This window comes from Strongylocentrotus purpuratus, unplaced genomic scaffold, assembly GCF_000002235.5.
Source record: "Strongylocentrotus purpuratus isolate Spur 01 unplaced genomic scaffold, Spur_5.0 spur5_scaffold_15, whole genome shotgun sequence".
Lineage (NCBI taxonomy): Eukaryota > Metazoa > Echinodermata > Echinoidea > Camarodonta > Strongylocentrotidae > Strongylocentrotus > Strongylocentrotus purpuratus.
Genome location: NW_022145600.1, coordinates 36,945,356 through 36,968,342, shown reverse-complemented (window position 1 = coordinate 36,968,342; position 22,987 = coordinate 36,945,356). Strand labels below are relative to the sequence as shown.

Below are 22,987 nucleotides of genomic sequence, written 5' to 3'. Positions count from 1 at the left end.
GTTTTCTTCCACTCACCCTTACTCTCCCTCTCTTTATCCCACTATCTCCACCCCTTTTATCTCTCTTTCCTCGTTTTCTTCCACTCACCCTCACTCTCCCTCTCTTTATCCCTCTATCTCCACCCCTTTTATCTTTCTTTCCTCGTTTTCTTCCACTCACCCTCACTCTCCCTCTCTTTATCCCTCTATCTCCACCCCTTTTATCTCTCTTTCCTCGTTTTCTTCCACTCACCCTCACTCTCCCTCTCTCTCTCTCTCTATCTCCACCCCTTTTATCTTTCTTTTCTCGTTTTCTTCCACTCACCCTCACTCTCCAGGCGCGGATCTACGGGGGGGGGGGTTAGGGGGTTTAAACCCCCCCCCCCTTGGGCGGCCCCCCCAAAAAAAAAAAAAAAAAAAAAAAAGGAAAAAAAAAGAAGAAAAAAAAGAAAAAAGAACGCACGCTGGAGAGAAACCCTTTCAAGTGCAAATATTGTGAGAAGATATTCAACTCATCTGGTAACTTAACCAAACACATGATAACTCTGGATATAACTGTGTATTTAACTGTTACTTGATTTAAAAAGACGTTATCATGCACTGCTTTTTATGGTCTCCATTGTGTTAATAGATGCCAGGAAAACATCACTTACGGGGTTCAAATAAACACCCCAAAAAAATCGGCTCGCCGCTTCGCGGCTCGTGGACGATGCTTCGCATCGTCATTATTTTGGTCAACCCCCCCCTTAGCAAAAAGCTAGATCCGCCCCTGCTCTCCCTCTCTCTCTCTCTCTATCTCCACCCCTTTTATCTCTCTTTCCTCGTTTTCTTCCACTCACCCTCACTCTCCCTCTCTTTATCCCTCTATCTCCACTCACCCTCACTCTCCCTCTCTTTATCCCTCTATCTCCACCCTTTTTATCTCTCTTTCCTCGTTTTCTTCCACTCACCCTCACTCTCCCTCTCTCTCTCTCTCTCTCTATCTCCACCCCTTTCTCTCTATCTCGTTTTGGTGCCGCACATATTATAGTGACCAAATTGAAAGCACAAATCTTCGATAAGTGCCTCGTTACAAATTATCACATTGAACTGTTACGAATAATTGATTTTCAATACATGGCAAACATTAAAGGTAATACAAAGTTTTGGTATCGGGTCATGAATTTGGTTCAAAAGAACGTATTGGAAGCATATGTGATTTCACAATATTCAATGATCGTTGGCGTGGTGAAAATTGCAAATAATAAACTCTTTATGTTGTATAGCTCCCTCTCAAGACTGATATTACATTAGCATTAAAACGACGTTTCTTGACTACAATCGACCGATTTGCCCATCCCGAAATTATATATCCAAACTACATATTCTGAGATTTTCATGGTCGCTGCTACCATGGAACGGCTCTAGGCGCTATTTGAAATATTTGAAATTTACCGCAAGCACCGGCAATTTTTTTATTATTCAATTCCTCGAAAGCAGAAGTGTTTTAGGGGGTTGATTTTCTAGTGCTTATAATACATCCCCAGGGGCATCCAAATATATTAAAATTTTAAAGAATTATTATCCATCCAATTTTCAAAATTTCCAAAAACTTTGCATTAAGTGTTGTTAGGCAAGACAAGCAACAATTAAATTTGATTACATTACGAAAATGGCCTATTACAAACTGGTCTATTCATAACACTATTTGTGTGTGTGCTTGGTGTGTGTGTGGCAGAAACCATATTTCGTAGATCTCCAATGCTTATTCTTGTCATTTACATAAATTTAAATCATTTACAAGATAAGTTTCAGCGTCTGTATTATAATATATGGTGTTGATGATGCAAAAGCTTTGATATTCTCTCATAAATAAAAGTCATCATAAAAATAATACAACAAAATAAAAAGAGACATATGTGTCGAATATGAAATTATGCAATTTGAAACATTTATTTTTTCATTCATTTTGTTAGCAGAAGCATTGAAAAAGCTTGATGTTTAAGATAGAAAGTAAAGAGTATGAAATAAGGAATACATAACAACTGAATACAAATCAATTAACTCATGGTAAATCACAAAATCTTTAGGTTGTATATCATAAGACCGAACCCTCACCAATTCTTAAATAAATATCAGAATAAGTAACAAATATCAGCATACTATACATTAAAATCTCAATGCTACAACTATCACTATTTCAGAACATATTATCCGTGAATTAGGTATTCAGTGTTTTGATAAAACAGAGTGGTCACATCAAACTTGTTATCAGGGACACCCTACTGATGGTAGTGGAAGAACTATGCAATATTAGATAAGGACTTCTGTCTATGTACAACAAACTCAATCTTTAAAAAAAAAAAAAAAAAAATCAAAATCACTGATTAAAGCGCGAAGCCTCTCGGTGTGAACTTGTGAAGGAATGCAAAACATACACACAAAGCAAAGAATGATTAAAAAGCTATTTAAAACGTGATAATAATACAGGACATTACTATTAATGAATGTTAAACTTGATCTATGCTGCAATCAGTCAGTTATATCTTACAACACTTTGACCTTCTCACAAGTCACAACCAAGCAAACATTGCTAAGTACGTGAGGTGGAAAAGATCAAAGTCTGCTGCAGTATTTCTTCCTATGCAGAAAAAAATACTATAATTAACTGCGACAATACCAAACATATGAGCTCGTATAAAAACACTATCAGAAAACCAAGCTTCATGTTTTCTTTCTAATCAGAAGTTCACTTTCATCACATTTTCATGGCAAGACTATCATTTTAAGCAACATGTGTGATTCTAACATGAATAAACTGATACCAAATGTATGTGCAATTAAATATCTATGAAGGGATAATCTTTCTATTACGAGAATCTGCAAGGGAAGAAAAAGCTTACTGCATCAGAACTGCAATCAACATTTAAAAAATTGACTGAAAAGAGGCTTAAAGATACATTTCGATACTCTGGCTAAAATGCTTATCCATTAGGAAGCAGTATCCTTGAAGGCACAATCTAGACGTATCATAACGCCAAATAACACAAATACAAATTGATTTTTCATTTCACACTGACTGATTTATAATTACCAAATCCAACTCCATCACTAGCACCCTCCATTCTATGTCTTATATACATAATCTAAACTGATAAAGAAATAAAAACACAACCTTTCACATTGCTAGAGTGAAATTTGTTACAAATATATTTGATCACTAAATATTATGTAGGCATTCCATTCCGTTATTGTGTAGACTGTAATATATTGAGACATTGTTTGAGTAGAACTAGAAGTATATATAAATAACATTGATTTCATTTGCAAATAATCTAGCGGCCCACAGTGTATGTTTTAGAACAATTAAGAACAATACACCATGCCTCAATTCGAACAATAAGTTTTGTTGTAGTCTGTTTCTTATGGTATTTACATTGTAAGTGCAATGGAACTTCTTTGTGTATAGCGCAGTATGAATGACCATTATTATTATCGACAGCATGCAAGCAATGCTAATGCCTATTTACCTTCACTTTTAGATACAAGCATAATTTAAGCTAATGGAAATTTTAAAAAGTTTAAACTTCTTCACTGTGACCTTCTAGTGACTAACCATTTGTAAGATACTTTTAACAACATAATTTTTTGGTAATTACAAAAGTACTAATTACAGATTTAGTACTAAAAAGCAAGCATTTCTATGAAGCTGTATAATATTGGACCATAGCTTACTCTAGTACTGAGTATATCATACAAACTGACATCGTTGGTCAAATTAAAAGGTAGCAAAAGCCTAAATTTGTTTAAAAGCTTTTTTTCCAACAGCATTCTTAACATTTATGAATACATGCATGAAGAGAATTAAATTTTATATTGAATACATGAATAGGCTTCAATCACTTTATCTTAATGACTACACACACTTTAAATAAACATTTAACTAAAATAAATAACAATATCTTGATTGAATTAGAGAATAAAACATAACATTTACAGCACTGCAAAATGCATGAATGTTCATGAGTGCAATATGATTCTTAAGAATGAATTTTAGTATTATTACATACATTTACTGCTGTACAATTATATCATTATCTTACTATAATAGAAAGCTTACCTGCTAAGAAACGACTGTTTGTATTAACCTAGTTACATATACATCACCTCCATAACAACTTACAGTGTATATGTTAAATTAGGCTGATGGAAAAGACAAACTACATTTCTCTAATCCTTCATAGGGTTATGTCAGCTTTTTTATTCAACAAGCACTTTCATTTGATCTTCAACTGACTATTTAAAAACATGAATATTTGTTTAGCAAGTAGCTTTGGTTTGGATTTCTTTGCATTACATCAATGCTTAGTACTCTTGTATGCTTAGGTACAGTTTAAAAGTGATAGTGAGTACTGGTAATAGTTATAATGAATACATGTTATAACAACTGAAGGATCGCTCTTGGCTGAGCTCTTTTGGACAATAAGTACATTTACTAGTCCCATAGCTACATATCTGTGTTTTCTTTTTCTTCTTAAATAATAATATTCATCAGAGTTTGACATCTTCCTACAATGTATAATTTTGCAGGTTAAAAAACAGGTTCTCATTTACTTACTAATCAACGATTCAGAACAACTATTGAAAAGATTCTTTAAAATACAGTGTAACTGGTCTGTAAGTAATCAGCATTACCTTTTGCTTTGATCTTACATCATTTGAAGATACTGTAGCAGTCCTAGATTTATTCACATCAAAATAAAAGTGGCGTTTGGGGATATTTTAACAAAAGGTCACCTGCCAAAAGTAGCCTCATTTACTGATATCTTTTAAGAAAAAGAGTTGTGTCACGTTTCACTGAATTAGCAGAATACCAGTCTATGTGAAAATATCAGCTATCTAGCAAGGCCATCTGAAAAGTTTTCCTTTGGTAGCATTGTAGAGAGAGAGAGATCTAATTATGATTAGATTTGTTTTAGTGTTAGTAACTTAGAATGGGCCTTTCTCCTTGAATTCACTTAGAGCCTGTACAGGATTAACTTCACGTTTCTTAGCAGCTTTCCTGATCTTAGAATGAACCTCATCCGGGATCTCACGTCTGACGAGAGGCTTCTTCTCTGGTGCTTTCATCTTCCACAGGACTACAGGAGACTGTATGAAGGGAACATACAATAGTCTATTAGATCTCTGGGAATTTATTGTGTACACACCTACATGAGACTACTACAGGAGACTGTGTGAAGGGAACATACAATAGTCTATTAGATTTCTGGGGATTTATCATGTACACACCTGCAGGAGACTACTGCAGGAGACTGTGTGGAGGGAACATACAATAGTCTATTAGATCTCTGGAGGTTTATTGTGTAGGCAACTATAGGAGATTGTTATAATTATGTAATACCTTGATCTATGTTAGAAAATAAGCTACAGAGCAGAAACATTCTGTCATCATTAAACCATGAAATTGGAAAGTGAATACCTTGCAACAACCAGTGAAACTCATTGGTATTTTATCACATGTATCACATGTGTTAATGCATCTTTCTAGAATCTGAACCATCTACATCTATTAGAATCACACACATAATTCAAAAGATTGGAATTTGGTTTATTAGCATCTTTCTATGCACAATGCCCCAGAGCAAACAAAACAGAAGTATACTGAATACAGAGAACTGAATGGGATATCTTTTCTTTTGATTACCAAAACAGGGACAAAACTTAGAAGAGTGTTTTCATATGAATTTTTCCTTTTTAATTTTTATAAGCATTATTTTGTTTAATGGTATAAATTTGATCAGCATCATTATTGGGATAAAAATTAGGCAATAACAGTTCATCAGAATTTTGCCTTATTCATTCCAGTGTCCCCCATTTACAGTATCAGGATTAAACATTTAAAGAGGAGACATCTGGACAATGAGAGAGTACTTACAGCAGTTGTTCCACCTGCCTTCATCTTAGACCTGAACTTGGTTGATGCTACATAGGAAGCCTTAACGGTCTGCACAACAGAACCCATCAAGTTCTTAGCAGCTTGGATGAGAGAAGTAGCACTGTCCAACTATCATACAAACAAAACAATATTACTGATTAGATCTGAACTTAGTAGATGATATTCAATTCAATTCAATTCAAATGAACATTTATTTTCTTCCAAACAATACAATTTATAAGTAGGAACATAAATATAATTAAAGAACTGGTTAATATCACAACATACAATAAGAACTGCCTCCAGTGAGAAAGAGAACTTTTGAAGGCCTCTATTTTGACAATGTAAAATGTTTTGAATAGCCATCACAATGTAATACAAGCAGACCCTACTTTTCACTTCTCTGACTTTCCCTTTATCCCACTTTTCTACAAGAAAGTTGCCTCATTACAATGTGCATTTCTGCTGAATAGAGACAGTCCCTTATGTTATGGTTTGAGTGTGAAGTCTCTTTTGTTCCTAAAGTCTTTGTATTTACAGGCTATTCTTGATGTTGTGAGGACTTCTTTGTATGAAGTAGAACTTTCTACTACAGAATACACTATGACGTTTCCCAGAATACATAATCAAAGAATAAACAAGGGTCACACAATTAAGAAAACACAGTGCAATCTTCCTCATCTTTTGGAAATATAAAACAAACTAGTTATGTTGTACTCACCCCAGACAGGACCAACTCTCCACTGATGTTCTGAATCTCAGCTTTGACTTTACTGGTGATGTTCAACTGATGACAATAGAGGGCGATACGCTGAAGGTATGCGAGCAGATCCTCTTTAGACGAAGAGTCTGGGCACTGTTGATAATCAACGTCAAGAATAAAATTAAGATGGAAAATCAATGTATTAGTCTATCTAGACTCATCATCTGAGCATGATCTTACTTTATAGATGTCAGCAGGACTACTGATGATTGTTAATCATAACCAAACAAGTACTCTGCTTTTCCGATTTAATGTCTTGCTTATCCATTTGAAAGGGCGTGTCTTATATTATATCAGCTGGTCCAATATCTACATTTTAAAATATTTTATATCATTATGTATAATAAACCAGAACAAATAATCCATGATATGGCATGTACATATTTAAACTTTGGTCGATTTCCTCTGTATTTGTAACCTATAACTTGTACAGGGCCTCTCAGGATAACAGTTTTAATAATGATAAAGTTACCCTGTTTATTTAAAATGATTAAATAAATACATTGTCATTGTAAAGCACTGGTTACTGCAAATCAATATATATATCTTTGGAGGCTTCCAGCTTAATTACTCAAATACATTCTCATATGAGACAGTGTCAAATACAATATGCGATTTCTTAAAGTGAACACATACGGTCTACTTCTTAATGCAAATTTGAATCAATTTCAATCACTGAAGAGTTTATATATCAGAATTCAGAGACATATGATAGATAAGGACTTCATACCTGATCAGCGATCTGTCTGGCTAGTTTGTCGAGTTTGGTACCAGTGTCAGCGATTCTCTTAGCAGCGTTTATCACATCCATAGTGGACTTCAGCTTACCCTTACCACTAAAAATAAAACACAGATATCATCACAGTTATTCCATCAATAGACTGAAGCCACAAGCTGAGGAGATCATCGGAGAAGAACAGGCAGGTTTCAGAGCAGGAAGGAGCACAACTGAGCAAATTCTAAATCTTAGAATACTCTGTGAGAAGTACCTGCAACACCAGCAAAACCTCTACCACGTCTTCGTGGACTTCAAGAAGGCGTTTGACAGAGTTTGGCATACAGCTTTGTGGGCAACCATGAGGCTGTATAACATCAACGCCAACCTGATCAGAACCATCGAATGCCTCTACGACAAGGCAACCAGCGCAGTCTACCTTGACAACAATATAGGAGAATGGTTCCGAACCACAATCGGAGTCCGTCAAGGATGTCTACTCTCCCCCACTCTCTTCAACATCTTTTTAGAGAGAATAATGGATGACGCACTAAAAGACCATGAAGGAACAGTCAGCATCGGAGGCAGGACAATTACAAACTTGCGTTTTGCTGACGACATTGACGGCCTAGCTGGACAAGAGCGAGAGCTAGTCAACTTGGTAAAGCACCTTGAAAAGGCCTCCAGGTCATATGGCATGCAGATCAGTGCAGAAAAGACCCGGTTGATGACAAATAACACCAATGGCATCAGCACCGTCATTACCGTAAATAACAAGAAACTGGAGACAGTCCGTAGCTTCAAATATCTGGGAACTATAGTATCGGATGAGGGATCCAAACTTGAAGTACTCTCCAGGATAGCCCAGACCACAGCTGCAGTGACCAAACTAAAAGTCATTTGGACAGACAAAAACATCGCCATCAGCTCCAAGATCAGATTGATGCGCTCCCTGGTCATGTCCATATTTCTGTATGCATGTGAAACGTGGACCATAACAGCAGACATTGGAAGAAGGATACAGGCACTCAAGATGAGATGTTTCCGCAAACTCCTCGGTATCTCGTATAGAGATCACATAACGAACGAGGTAGTGAAAAACAGAATCGAAAACGCCATCAGGCCGTTTGAAGACCTCCTGATCTCAGTAAAAAGACGTAAACTGAAGTGGTACGGGCACGTCACACGATCATCTGGACTGGCCAAGCCTATCCTACAGGGAACAGTACAGGGAGGAAGACGAAGAGGCAGACAGAAGTAACGACGGGAAGACAACATCAAAGAATGGACTGGCCTCGACTGGAACATCATATGGAGGAAAGCTGAGAACCGCGAGGAATGGAGGAAGCTGGTTGTAAAATCTACAGTGGTGCCCCAACGGTCAACCAGACTACGGGACAGATGAGAAGAGATGAGATATTCCATCACTGCCCTAATAACAATGACATGTTTGAAAATTCACTAATGGACCAGTAATATGGAATAATTAGTATACCTTTGGAAATTAGAAAATACAAACAATTTCTGTTAAATAAGTATAGTAATCAGTAGAATTTGACACTTTTGTAAAGTAAATTTGTTACACTCTCTTGCTAGTGTTTTTTTTACTTTGATTGTACATGATAGTATGTTGTTGTTTTGTTTTGTTTTTTCCTGTAAGTGTGCATGTTTAGGGGTAGGCTTTCATATAAGGAATCCCTTATTTCTTTCTGCCTATCCCAAATGCTCTAATGAATTGCCATTGTAATTTGTAACATATCTTTTACATGTTTTTATGAAGAGTATTGAATAAACTTTGAATTTGAATATTTGCTCATGAGACATTTGCTCCAGGCACTATTTTGTTTTATATACCTCTCTTTAGTATTTTGAATAAATCTAGTCATCTGATTGGTTGAAATTGGAGTTGTGATTTTAGCCATTTTAATTGAGCTCCTGACCGTGATCACTTGTAATGTGATAAACCAAATTAAATTATATTCATTCAAGTTTGTCACTCTGACAAGTGCACTCAATCAACACTGTGAAATACAATATGATTAACTTAGAAAAGAATTTATAGCAGTGATTTGCTTCCAGAGAAATTACATTATACATGATGCTGCTTATAAGTATCGGCTTGCATGGTGATGTACATATACAGTAGGCTTACGGTTGCACCATGTGAGAGAGGGGGCAGGATTGGGGAGTCCTGAAAAGGACTGTCGGTAATCTTTCTTTCTTAAGTGTGTGTGTAAAGTCCTGAAATCCTCCCCCCCTCTCCTCACATGGTGCAACCGGAAGCCTACTGTATATTATACATGATGTAACCCTGCCATACTTTACCTACAAAAACAAATACTTGTTGTGATTAACAAGAAATAACTAGCAAATAAGTAACTGAGAGAGAGAGAGAGACAGAGAGAGAGAGAGAGAGAAAGAGAGAGAGAGAGAGAGAGAGAGAGAGAGAGAGAGAGAATGTAGTTACCGGGTAAAGTCTGTCATCTCCATCATGATGATACACATCTGTCTAGCTAAGATGATGATATCGTTCCCACTATCATCCCATTTAGCCATCTCCAGATCTAGTTTCGCCTTCTCTTGACGGAACAGCTCCACTTCTTCCTTGATCTTCTCCTTCTCCTCAGGAGGTAGATCTCTCATCATTGCCTGCACACAAACACACACAGAGCATAAGCAATAATAATATAATCATTCTTTCATGTCTCCTTAGATCAAGATTAATGTAACTTGATCTTCGGAGTAGTTGCTACAACCGGCCGTGTCAGATACGTTGCCCCGGGATGCGAGATAGGTTTCTTGTAGCGTGCCCCCATTTAACACAATTATACAATAACAATTAACATTACATTTAATTAAAAGAATGAAACGATTAACATCACTTTCATGTTACAGGAAAAAATATTATATATATATATATATATTATGGATCAATTGATTTGGTCGATCCAGTTCGATGGCACAATAATACAATTATAATACAATCATAATATTGAACACTTCTATAGTGCCTTATATCTAATTTAGGATCCTTGACATTGCGTACATGGTCATATTCTCCAGACAGATCCATTTAGATAAAACCTGTGAGATTATCATTTTACCCCTTTGATGCCATGTCGGTTGAACATTTGTAATATAGGCAGTGTCCATCATGTTTGACAGAACCAAATCAAGTTCATGACGGTAAAATAGGTGAGGTAGGATCCTTCAAATATTGTAATAGTCACAGGTTCATTTCACAATTATAGTTATCATTATCACAGTCACAGTCTTTGGTCATGTAGAGCCAGCACATCAACTGTGTTTGCCTAATATGCCTAAGCCTTTATTGCCTCTTGCATATCTCTTATAACAATGATAATCTAAGCACCCCCACAACTTGATTAAACTGTTTTTGAAAATAAAAAATTCTACAGCATCAACCATAGGCTCAGTCCTGTCTTACTTGGTTATATTTTATTGAAAGCTTATTGACTAATAATAATAATAATAATATTTAATTTTTATATAATGCATAATTTTATAATGCATGAGAATTCTTTAGATGTGATTGTACTTACCCTTGATGTAAGACCTTCCTTGACATCTTCCTCCTCATAAGGCTCGGTCTGGTAGCTCGCTAGTAGATGGGAGAAACAGAGGTAAGGATTAACAACACATAATCCCACCTAATTAATGTTTGTTGAATTACTATTTGAACTAAGAATGCTACAAATATGCAGAATGAGTACAAAATGATCACACGGTTCTCATCTGTCTTTAGTACAGTAGAGAATTTGAAAATAGAAAATTAAAAATTAAAAATAGGCATTGAAATCTTGAAATTCAAACAAGTAATCAAGTATTATTTCTTTCTTACAAACAGGCAATTTTTAAATTAAACATTCCTAAGTTATACATTTAATAGCCATGGGACAGTTTCTTGAGTATCATAGATAGTTCCTCGCTGTTTGTTACAGCATGTTTGAGGATTGCTTTACCTGACTGCTAAGAAAGCATGTATATGATTGTAAGAAAGCAACCACGGGACCGAAGACTTTTAAGTCCTCTCAGACGGACTCGCTAATGAGGATCAAATCCTTACCAAAGGGCATGAGCGCATTGACTTGGTTTTGAACCCGACCCGGTTGTTAGACCAGTGCTCTACCACTGAGCCATCGCCTTGCCTCCTTTGCGCTGATCATAGGTCACATGTTTACTTACATTTGCTCTTGACATCATATTCCTCTTCGTAGTCCACTTCAGTGTCGGTCTCAATCTCATCTGGATTCTAGCAAGTAGGAAAAAGAAAAGAGCAAATGAGAACATTTCAGACGGATACACATATTTTTTTAAAGAATACACATTATAGGTTAAAGCCCCTCTGAAGTATTGGGAGACAAAAATTTCATGGCAAAGTTTTTCCTTAAATTGTATAAAGATGTGACAGAGGATGTCATTTAAAACACACTTATGCAAGGATTTTCCAAATTAATGTGTTTGAAAACAAATATTGATGAAGGAATACATAATTTGCATACAACGCTAAACCTAAATTTTGCATTCTTTCATCAATATTCCTCTTCAAACACATTTATTTGGAAAATCCTTGCAGAAGTGTGTGTTATATAGAAACTGGACGTGAGATAAGACCTACACTCAGGGGCGCCCCTGCCTACACTGCACTCTTTGATGCTTCAACAGGTGAAAGTGAAAAGGCAGTATTGTACAGGTTAAGTGCTAAAGACATTTTAAAAAAAATTGAAATAGAAGGAAAAAGGATTCTTACCCTATTCATAAGTACTGCTCTCCTGATTTCTCTCACACCGTCATACACCATGCGAGATGCATCCACAAACTCATTCTCCTCGGTGTCCTTAGGAGGCTGAGAGCTCAGAGCTACTACAGCTATCTCAACCATGTTAGAGAAATGGGGGATAACTGAAAGAAAAATAAAACCATCAAAGATTAATTCAATGCCAATGAAAGCTAATTGAAAAGATAACAGCAACAAGAAAAACATATGCGATTGGTACATGCTTCTGCCAACATTCAGTTAATTGATTATTACCTTTTCTACTATATTTGGTAAAATTGTCACCACCATTAATTTTGATAATCAAATTGACCAAACTTTGTTTACCTTAACTCTTTATGATGTTGCATACTACTAGAAGTTGATTTACGTTGTTTAATATGTTTTTATAATATTGTGATTAAGATTAAGATTAAGACTAAAAAACTTATTATCACTGATTGACCTTCGTGACCTCTGGACATTTATGTTATTATTCCTAGATTTTTTGGGTTCATCTCCCTATATGTTGGTACAAGTTTAGAAGTTCATAAACTCATCACTATACTTCAGACTCTAGATGCAATCATGAATCAAATGCCAAAGATCTGGATGAATTAAATCTTGACAAATTAAAGGCTTAAGCAAATGTTGGCAGAACAAATATTGTATCACCCTAGTTTATAAAATCAGTAGAAGTATCCCTGCAATCTAATTGGTCAATTACCGTGTAGATAATTTTACTGGATGCATGCGATATTGGGAATCGATACCACTGATTTACCGGAGAGCATGCTTTTGCCATACACTGGTAAATTTGTAAAATTACAGATTTTTGTATTTTTGACAATTTTTTTTGCCCCATTTCATAAAACAGATGATGCACAGGTTTAATTTGTGGGTCCATGGAATTGTGTGCACGCGGTACTTTTGAATTTGGTCTAAAACCATTCAAAAGTACCCACAATTTCTACCGACGCACTCAAACCTGTGCATCATTTGTATAATGACTAACCTTCATTCTTGAGAATAGCGACAGCTTCCTTGACCTTGTCTGTGTAGAGTCCTGATTCATAGTTTAACATCTCAGAGTTGACTACAGTGCAGATACGAGCTGATCGGCCTTTGACGGAGTTAGCAGTCAGGTCTAAGGTCTCAGGATCCTCCTGGTGTAGCGCCATCACGCAACGATTCACGTCCTCCAAAATATGGCTCTCTGAAAGCACAATATTTAATTTAAGTGGGAATTTTTAAGGGAATTTTATTTTTCAATTTGAAAAGATATGTTGAGGCATTTTTCAGATTTTCACCTTCTTCTTTGATGGGTAATGGTTTATTTTGAAAAGCAATTTAAAAAGCACTGTTACTGATTGTTACACACTGAAATCTGACAATAAATTAAAGACATAATATATACTAATTAAATTTTAGGATTGTTGCTATAAAGAAACAAAATGCATATTAGGTGAATATGTAAAATGTAAGGATTGAGCTTGTCTCATGAAAAACAGCAGATTTACTGTGTTACCTGAAACAGCCAAGAAGTCATCAATGGTAGTGATCTCATCCACTGCCTCTGTTAGCAGACGAACCTGTGTCTCCCATTGATCTTTGAATACATCCATGTTATCCTGGGCAGCCTTGCTACGAGGTCTGGCAGCTAAGATACGAGCTGCATTGATCACCTATCGGGGGTCAAAGGTCAAAGACAAAAGTTCAAATATGTGTCATGCAAATACATAGTGATGCATGATGTTCTTTGAATACAGCCATATTATTCTGAGCAGCCTTGCTACGAGGTCTGGCTGCTAAGATACGAGCTGCATTGATCACCTACCAGGGTCAAAGATCAAAGGTCAAAGGTCAAATATGTGTCATGCAAATATATAGTGATGTATGATGTTCTTTGAATACATCCATATCATTCTGAGCAGCCTTACTACAAGGTCTGGCTGTTAAATAAGAGCTGCGTTATGGCCTAACTTATCATGGCATAAAGGATAGGTAAAAAGATGATATATGTAAAGCATCCGCATACATGTTAAATATGACGATGCATCCTAATACATCCAGGATAACTCACAGCTTCATATCATGGTCTAGCAGGTAGCATACAGGATTTATTGATCATCCATTACGGGTCAAAGGTCAAAGGTCAACTACATGGACATGAAGCATTGTCCAGTTAAAAGGACGACGCAACCGCAGCAATCACATGCGTGCAACATACGCGAAACCGAAGCATAAGGAGAACTTCGGTCTGTTTCGAGCAAGCGCTCGCTGACCCAGTGAATCAAGTCCATTCGTTTACGTGCAGTTGTCCAAAAGAAGACGTAGATGGCGTTAACCAGTATTTGCCATGATACACTCCCTTTAATACATTTAGGATTCCTAGATCTGTTTTACAGTTGAGCTTGAATGGAATGGAATAGAGCTTACCTGAGGGCATAGGTTCTCAATCTGTGATGCTGCCATGCGAACCATCTTCACTCCCTCCTCGTTGTTGGACATGGAACAGGCCAAATTGGCAACCTATGGAAGGAAGGATTACCTAGAGTCAGTGAATAGCATCAGTCTCCCAAAACAAAAGGTCCCAGTATGATACTTGGACTGGAAACCATCTGTCTGGCAGAGGCTTACGTAAAAGGGTACCATTGACATGAACAATAATTAAGGTTTGATTCACATCTAGATACAAAACTGAATAGAATGTGTCAGTAATTCTGTAAATGTGATTCAACAATTTATTCCATACTGCAAGTACACTGCTCATACCCTGAATGCAGAGATCCTGCTTTCATAGCTAGACTTCCAATACTTCTTTAAAGCATTTCTTCCTACCAGGTATCCAATTGCTACACTTTAGTCAAAACGAATCTACTCTAGAAACAATGCCCATCTTAGGACATCATTACTGGACATAGATTCAACCGCTCTTTAACTTGATTGAAAATTAATATATAAACTAGTGAAGCATAGCACCACTCTATTTTCAACTACCGGGTTTCATTAAATCAAAATTAACTTTTCAATGATATACTATTAGATGGTTACTAACCTCTACCAGTTTGTTAGCATGTTCCTGGAAGACCTTGGCATACTTCTCAACCTCTGCTTCGTTGCCGCTCTTAGCAGCTACGATCAGGACAAGGAGAGGGATGTTGGTCTCCAAGAAGGAATCAGACACATGATCAACCACCGCTTTACGGAGCTATCAAAAGAAAAAAAAAAGAGAGTTTTAATGCACAGATTCATTTACTAACTTAAAAGTCTGTTGAAGGACGTTCTGCAGTTATGGTCATGCACACCTTACCTGTGCAGGGCCAGCTGGTTATATATTCACCACGCACAAGATAGAGATAGACAATGCTTGTAGTTCCTGGTATTGCGCATGGTGCATATGTGATCAGCTGGCCCTGTGCAGTTAAGATGCACACTAACATTACAGCTGAGCATAGTCAAAAGGAACTATATCAGGGATGCCAGTTAGAATTGATCAGAGGGCCTGAGAATCACCTAGGATGAGCTTTTTTTTGGCCTAAATTCAGGCTATTTCCTGAAAATTGGCATCCCTGCTATATTGAATCCAATAAAGCTATTTATAGATGATATAGACGACTTCTCACCAGCCAAATAGTTGCTCTTTGATATTGGTATGACCTAAAACTCATTCGTAATTTTTTATCTCAAACAATTTTCTACACCCATCATATACTATACATGCATGACATGATATGGAGATCAATGGAGATCTATGTACCTGTCTGCGTAGATCTTTGGTTTTCTTGCACATTCTCTCGATAGCTTCATCCAACGGATCACTACGGTCTCTGCTTCCAGCCTACAAGGGGAGAAAACAAAGTAAGTTCCATTAAAGGCATTGTTTAACAATGTTGATTCTGAGATTCATGGTCCTACGTGTTATCAGTGTCTGTGATATGGTGTAATATTCAAGCCCTAAACAAATTGCGCTTCAAAAAAGTAAAAATCTTTGAGTGACCGGGTTTTACCACAATCATTTGTCCCAATAGACTGTAGTGTTATAAAAACCCTTAGGAAAACAAATTCTGAAATTTTGAATTCCAATCATAGATATCTTGATAATCAGACAGGCGATTGGCTTGTTAAAGTCATGGGGTTCCTGACTGACCTAGGTACATGTATATGATTGTCATTGCAGCATGAGCTAAATTCAGAGTCTGAGACAATGTTACTGAGTCAGTTTAATAGATACATGTAAGTCATGAACATTACATAGTTGGGATAGCTTAGAGTGACCTATAAAAATCCTACATTGAAACTGATTAATACTTTTAAAAAAATTCAGATTGATTAAACAGAGTAAAGCCATCATTACCATTTGCAAGACTTATCATCTATGACTTCCATATCTTCTTTTCTGCTTTAAATCTGTTACTTTTATAAATACAGTGCATTAACATGGGCATTTCCTGTGCACACTTGGAAGAAACTAGTAAAAGAAAACAATACGAATACATACACAATTCATGTATTCTGAGAGTAGATCCTGCAGAGCCTGTCTGACATTGTTACACTCAGCTACAATCCTCTCTCTCCTATCATCCCTGGTGCATGATGAATCAGCCATGAGCGCCGCACCACTGATGATACTCTCAAGACGTTCCTCTAGAGAGGGGCGTGTACGCACCTCATTGTACTCCAGGGGACTCATCTTGATCTTTTTCTGTGAATAATAAGGATTAACAAGACATTGATGTTAGTAGTAAGCGTTGAGAAATCAGCTGTGACAGTGAGGGTCGAGCAAACATGTACACTATGGCATCTTTCATATATAGCTGATGAGGATGTGCAGGAAAACTATGTTCCAAGTTTCAAACCCACCATTCATGAGAGGGACATTGTGCATGTAATGATCATCCATGGAGTCTAAACAATGTCCAAGACCTACAAATAACATCCTAAACATGCAGGAGATTAGTCAACAGGGATTTCATTTACCCGGTCTCCCACTCAGTGTTATTTAGGGTACGCATATGAGGTTCCCTCCTTCTGAAAACACCCCCTAAGTCAAGCAGTAAAGTCATTTTTGTGTATGTACGAGCCGGACTTTGGTGCGTGAAAAGTACCCCTTTACCAGACATTTTGGTAACACGCATGCGGTCATTCCGACCCCGGAGTGGGGGGGGGGGTCGGGTTCATTTCTAAGGAAAATGTTAGCAATTTGTTTTAATGAGATGGAAAAACCATCATGGTTTACATTGCTTGTTACAGGCTCTTCATGTTGTTTAGCAATTCATCTGTGCGGCAATTCAGACAAACAATCACATGTAAGCAAAGGACATGCTAAAAGGGTTTTAAGATTTGTCATTTTGAGAAGAGCATTGCTGTTTTGAGTAGGCCTTCATTGCAAAATTCTGTGTGGTTCATATGAAAATAATCAAATTGCTATTAATGGTAACTAAAGTTTTATTCTTTCGTCTCTAAGATGAATACTTATATAGTCTGACTTACATCTAACTCATCGAGTGCTGCGATAAGTTCTCCCGATCCTTCAATGTTAGGATTGGCGCTGGAATCTCCCGTTGCTTGGGAAACATTAGAGATAGCATTCATAGCATCCTCAAGCTGTTTGACAACATAGTCACGATTCTCTCGAGCTGCCGGTACGTCAGGATGCCTCAGCCAAGCCTGAATGAGAGAAATACAAATTGAAGTGTTACAATGATGATAATAATAAGCTTGTTTTGTTTCGTGCAAAAAAATAGGCTCCTGCTACTCTTATCTTGACATACCATGAGGAGGTTTACAATCATGCTTGTAATGAGCTTCTTACTTTTAATCTTACTCCATTTAATAGTTCTGATAACAAATTGGTGAAAAATATTTTATGTTGTATGACCTTTTTAAAAAGTAGTACTTTATAAATTAGAGTATAAAATTAATGAAAGGCTCTGAAAACATGTAACATTATAACTGAAGGAATCAATATGTACCTATATTTCCTGTAGTTGTTAAGATAAAATACAAGAAAAGGTTTTGCACAAACTCTATTTCACAAACACATGGTGGTTTTCCTTTATATTGAAAATGAATTTTCTGAAGCTAAATATATACTAGAAAATACTATCATTATAACAAGCTAACTTCAAAGTCAGTAAATATTTTCTATGGCGAATCTTACTTTAGAAGCAGTGAAGAGCATAGTGCTGTGTTTCCTGAGGTCTGCCCTTGCAGCAGCCATCTCATCACGACGTCGAGGATCCTTCAGATCCTAAAACAATAAACAAATCATACATATTTCATGTGTTAGACAAAGTACATTGGACAACCCAAAACAGTAGCAAATATTAAAATACTTGATTATTGTGGAGCCCCAGGAGTGTCAAATATGATAGATACACTGTATGAGTACTATATACAAACACCACTTTCATCTATTTCATTGACGTTTCAAACAGGTTACCTATCCCTCGTCAGGAGTGGGGAATAGCTGGCGAAGGATAGTCAACCTGTTCATAACCACTCCTGCCACCTATCCTCTCCAACCGGTGCTATAGTTCTCCTTAGAACTATCAGCCAAGGAAGAAAACCAACAGTCTTTTTCAAGACTACACCAACAAGACAAAACATCCATGTACTGAATATTAAGATTATCAGAATGAAAGATGATTCATCTTACATTTTGTCTGCGACCAGAGATGTCGTTGAACTCCATCATGTTTTGTCCAAAGCGTTTGAAATTGCTCATCAGATCTTCCGGGTTCTGAGATCGTAAGATCTTATCCAAGTCATCTTCAACCTAGTAACAAAATATAGATAAGTACATGTTCAGAGTCATAGACCGACAACAATAATGTCATCAGGTTAATACTCTACTTACATATGTCAGAAAATAAAACAATGTAAAGAACATCATTAGAAGGTTTCTGGAAACAGAAGAAGAAACAAAAAAGAATTACTAGAATAGGATTTTCTTTTCGGACATTTTTTAGGAAGAATTGTAGACTTTATATTGGAATGTCAAAATTCATCTTGATATCCTAGATACCGGTAAAAGATCTTTATAAGTCTAAATAATACCAATAGAGAGGATTTAAAACATTCCAGTAAATTAGTTTGAGAGAGAAGAAAAAGAATTAGAAGAAGTCACATGGAGGACTTGAAAACATTATTCTTAGAATTCTGAGTTTGAATGTGGGGCAAATGTAGAAACAAATAGAAAATTGTATATCCTACGATGTGAGAAATATAATGAGAAAAATAATGAAAAAAAAGCAAAAGGCTGCAAGATTCTTACGACTCTGAGAGTTTGAAGTAGAAGATGTACATCCACCATATCAGCTAAGATAAGAAGTCTGGTGACAGCGGATAGTAAGGCACGGGCAGCCCTCACCATGGAACCTCGTTTAACAGATGAACATGGATCTTCAGCAAACTCACTGGATGCTACACGCATCTCTTCACCTGTGGGTTAATAACAATGTTATCATGAAGGTGTTTCAATAAGATAGCTATCTTGGTTCCTTTCATATCATGGCATTATTTGGCTCAGTGAATGGTTTGAAGTTATATTAACATGCTGATACAAGCTAACACTGGGAGACACACACACAGGCAAACATTTTTTTAAATAAATATGGACAATGTAATGTAATTTGCTTTGATATGGCCTCATTACATGTGATTGTCTTTCCAACTTATCACAGCTTTTTATAATACTTTATCATGTTTATGCAACAAATAAAAGTCTTTTTTTTCTTTCTCCTAAATTGGCAGAGATTTCAATTAAAATTTTGATTTAGGAGATATTTTTCACTTCTAGCCAGCACATTAACGTTCTAATAATGTTTATAAGTTGAATTAATTTCAACTTTCTGCTGTCTATTGCAGTTCAAACTTAGGACTGAGATGTGTGTTGTTCAGCCTCACCGGTGCTCCTGACTTCCTCCACTGCTTGTAGCATCTCCCTTTCAATATCTGGTATCTCATGAGCAATCTCCTCTCCTTTCTCTATGAACTTCTCTGTAGCCTTGATCACAGCAGCCACCAAGACATGAGCCTTCTTAGATCGACCTTTCTTCATCTTGGATGGCTTGGTGTTGACTAGTGTGGTTACCTAGGAGACAAACAACACAAATGACCATATTAGGGCATATCACAATCATGTCAAGAACAAGTTAAATTTGTTTTCTTCTTCCCTTTGCTTGTTTTTCAATTGAAAGATTATTACTGCATTGCAATTTTTCTGTATTTAAAGACTACACTGTATGTCTCCTTCCTCTGTTTGACCTACATGTAATCAAATCAAAAATAATCTGCAAAGGATTTTAAAGCAATTCAAATATACGAGCAATCCAATGACTAATGAAATATAAAATGAATTGAACTAAATGGATACATTTAATTTTGATATACTTCAACTGACCATACACTGTATATCACTATCAAGTCAAGAACAAAATTTATAACAAAAATATTTCCCTTTGCTTGTTTTTCATTTTGAAAGATTAATACTGCATGACAATTTTCTGTTTTGAAATACTACACTGAATGTCTCCTTTTTCGGTTTTGCAAAGGATCGAGCAATTCAATACAATGACTAATAAATGATAAAATGAATTGAATTAAATGGATTTATTTAATCTTGATGAACTTGAACTTCAACTGACCTGTGTAACCAACGGCTCCAAAGTCTTCTCGACTGAATAGGTGCGAATCTCCAGGTTCTTGGGGTCCCATTTGAGGGTCATGGTACCCCTCTGGGGTGACATGCTTCCTGACATGTCTAGTCTTACTAAGTAATCTTCCTCTTCTTTCAGTAATGCTGCAAGATAAAAGAATAGAAGGGAATGGTCTTTACTTATACTGAAATGACAGAACACCATCTGGTGTATGTTTGTACTGTTCAAGATGATGTGCAGGCATGTATACAGTGAAAAAAATGTTCATATTTTAACAGAGGTACTGCAACATGAGTTCCCCTAGCCAAAAATTGACATTAAGTAGACTATCAAGGGGACCTCAGTATCAGTAGTTCAGTTCTGTATCCAACATAGCAATATCAACACACATGTACATGTATAACTATGGCTATTGACCAAACTCAGTTTCAAGCTTGCTAGACCAAAGACCCTGAGCTGAGCCAGATGTTATTTACAAATGTATGTCTAACTTCTAAGCTTCAGTGTATGTACAACTCATGGAATCATGGCTGAAGAAGAAAAAAAAGTTGCATAATATACAAATAATACACAGGTGTGAGTGCATTACGCAGCGCTATTGTGCAAAAGAAATTCATGAGGGGTAGCCGAGTGTATTTTGTGCTATTGTGAATACCCGAATAGCAAAAAAGACAAGATTATCGTTTTGTTAAATTGTTGAGATTTTTCAAGAAGTTGCATAGATCTAATATACATATAATACACAGGTGTGAGTGCGTTATGCAGCGCTATTGTGCAAAAGAAATTCATGAGGCGTAGCCAAGTGTATTTTGTGCCATTGTGAATACCCGCATAGCGCTGCATTGCCATAACGTCACGAACGAAAACATGTGTATGAAACGGTCATGATATTCCATTCATGAGACATGATCTGCACTAGGCTAATCTGCACGTAGAACTTTAGCTCCCATCCCGCACATGCGCATTATGTTCACCCTCTCAACTTCGTTTTCAAACACTGGCGCTCCTTATTCTCTGACCAGTGCCCCTACTGTCAATGCGGAAAGTTTTGAGTGCAAGGACAAGGCGAGGGCATTCAAATAATTTTAATAATAATTCCCATTAATTTTGGTAACAATTTTTCATTGAAACAACAAGGAAATTGATCAAAATTTGTAATGATGTATACTTCCAATTTAATCCGTGGCTCAAAAAAGTCTCAGATATTTTGATAAGAGTCACATAAATTTGGAAAAAAAAGTAGTCTAGGATCTACATGGCAAATTTACCACACGTAGATTTATATGAATGGGACCACAATTTACATGGCTGCATTCGTAGCTGCATCACGATAATCACTAAATATCGAATAAAAGTTCGAAGAGTATACAAAATCTTCTATGATACATGAACCTATTTCATATCTTGACATAAAATAGCGAAATAAAATGAAAAAATGTCAGTATAATTACCACTTTTTCGATAAATAATTCCAAGGATCCGTCTAACTTGCGCTTGGCCGTTAATCTCAATACGTTACACTGTATGTACGCTGTACATGTATCTTGAATGCACGTATTATGGCTGTTCCATTTGATGTCGTGTCTTTTCAATCTTTATTTAGGTACTTTTAAAATCAAGTTTGCAATACTTGTATTATTCATATTAACATTATTTTATGATTGATCTCATTTCATTTATATATGATAGAACTCATTTAAATAAAAATAAACAATATACTCATTATTCTAGATTAGTTCCATGATTTATTGGACCTATCATTTTAACTTCCAGAGGGGTGCATGGCAGTAGTAAGCACAACGAAATATCGCATTCCAAAGAAGTTACTCAGCATGAAGTCGCATCATTCATGTCAATAGAATTTGAGGTGTGGGAGAGTGACTTTGAAATAAAATTATTATTGTTCTCAAAAGGAAACACAATCGTTGTCTCATAGTTCATGGTATATACACGGACTTTGTAGCCTGGTGAAGGACTGTTGACACCACTTGCAAACAACTTTTGGTACAGCGCAGAAGATGTCATCCATTCGTAGAGGAAGTGATGTAGAGAGCAAGCTTATTTTTTTTCTCCCAAAAGGCACTTACCACTCTCTCCCTATCTCTCCCTCTCTCTCTCTCTCCCTCTCCCTCCCTCTCTCTCTCTCTCTCCCTCTCTCTCCCTCTCTCTCTCC

General features: G+C 36.5%; 1 protein-coding gene across 1 annotated transcript; it reads right to left on the bottom strand.

The window, feature by feature from the left end:
- Positions 1–1,880: 1,880 nt before the first annotated feature.
- On the bottom strand, positions 1,881–22,375 carry LOC579114 (catenin alpha-2). Its single transcript, XM_779248.5, has 21 exons — positions 22,266–22,375; positions 20,803–20,957; positions 20,063–20,249; positions 19,431–19,597; positions 18,813–18,932; positions 18,315–18,404; positions 17,645–17,821; positions 16,653–16,856; positions 15,912–15,992; positions 15,210–15,362; positions 14,591–14,683; positions 13,680–13,836; positions 13,167–13,367; positions 12,146–12,297; positions 11,581–11,647; positions 10,938–10,996; positions 9,842–10,023; positions 7,390–7,495; positions 6,618–6,752; positions 5,897–6,025; positions 1,881–5,109 (listed from the first exon to the last, which is right to left on the bottom strand). Exons 2-21 carry the CDS (start codon positions 20,914–20,916, stop codon positions 4,948–4,950), a joined length of 2,736 nt encoding a protein of 911 aa, XP_784341.2. The 5' UTR covers positions 20,917–20,957; positions 22,266–22,375; the 3' UTR covers positions 1,881–4,947.
- Between the last annotated feature and the right edge of the window lie 612 nt (positions 22,376–22,987).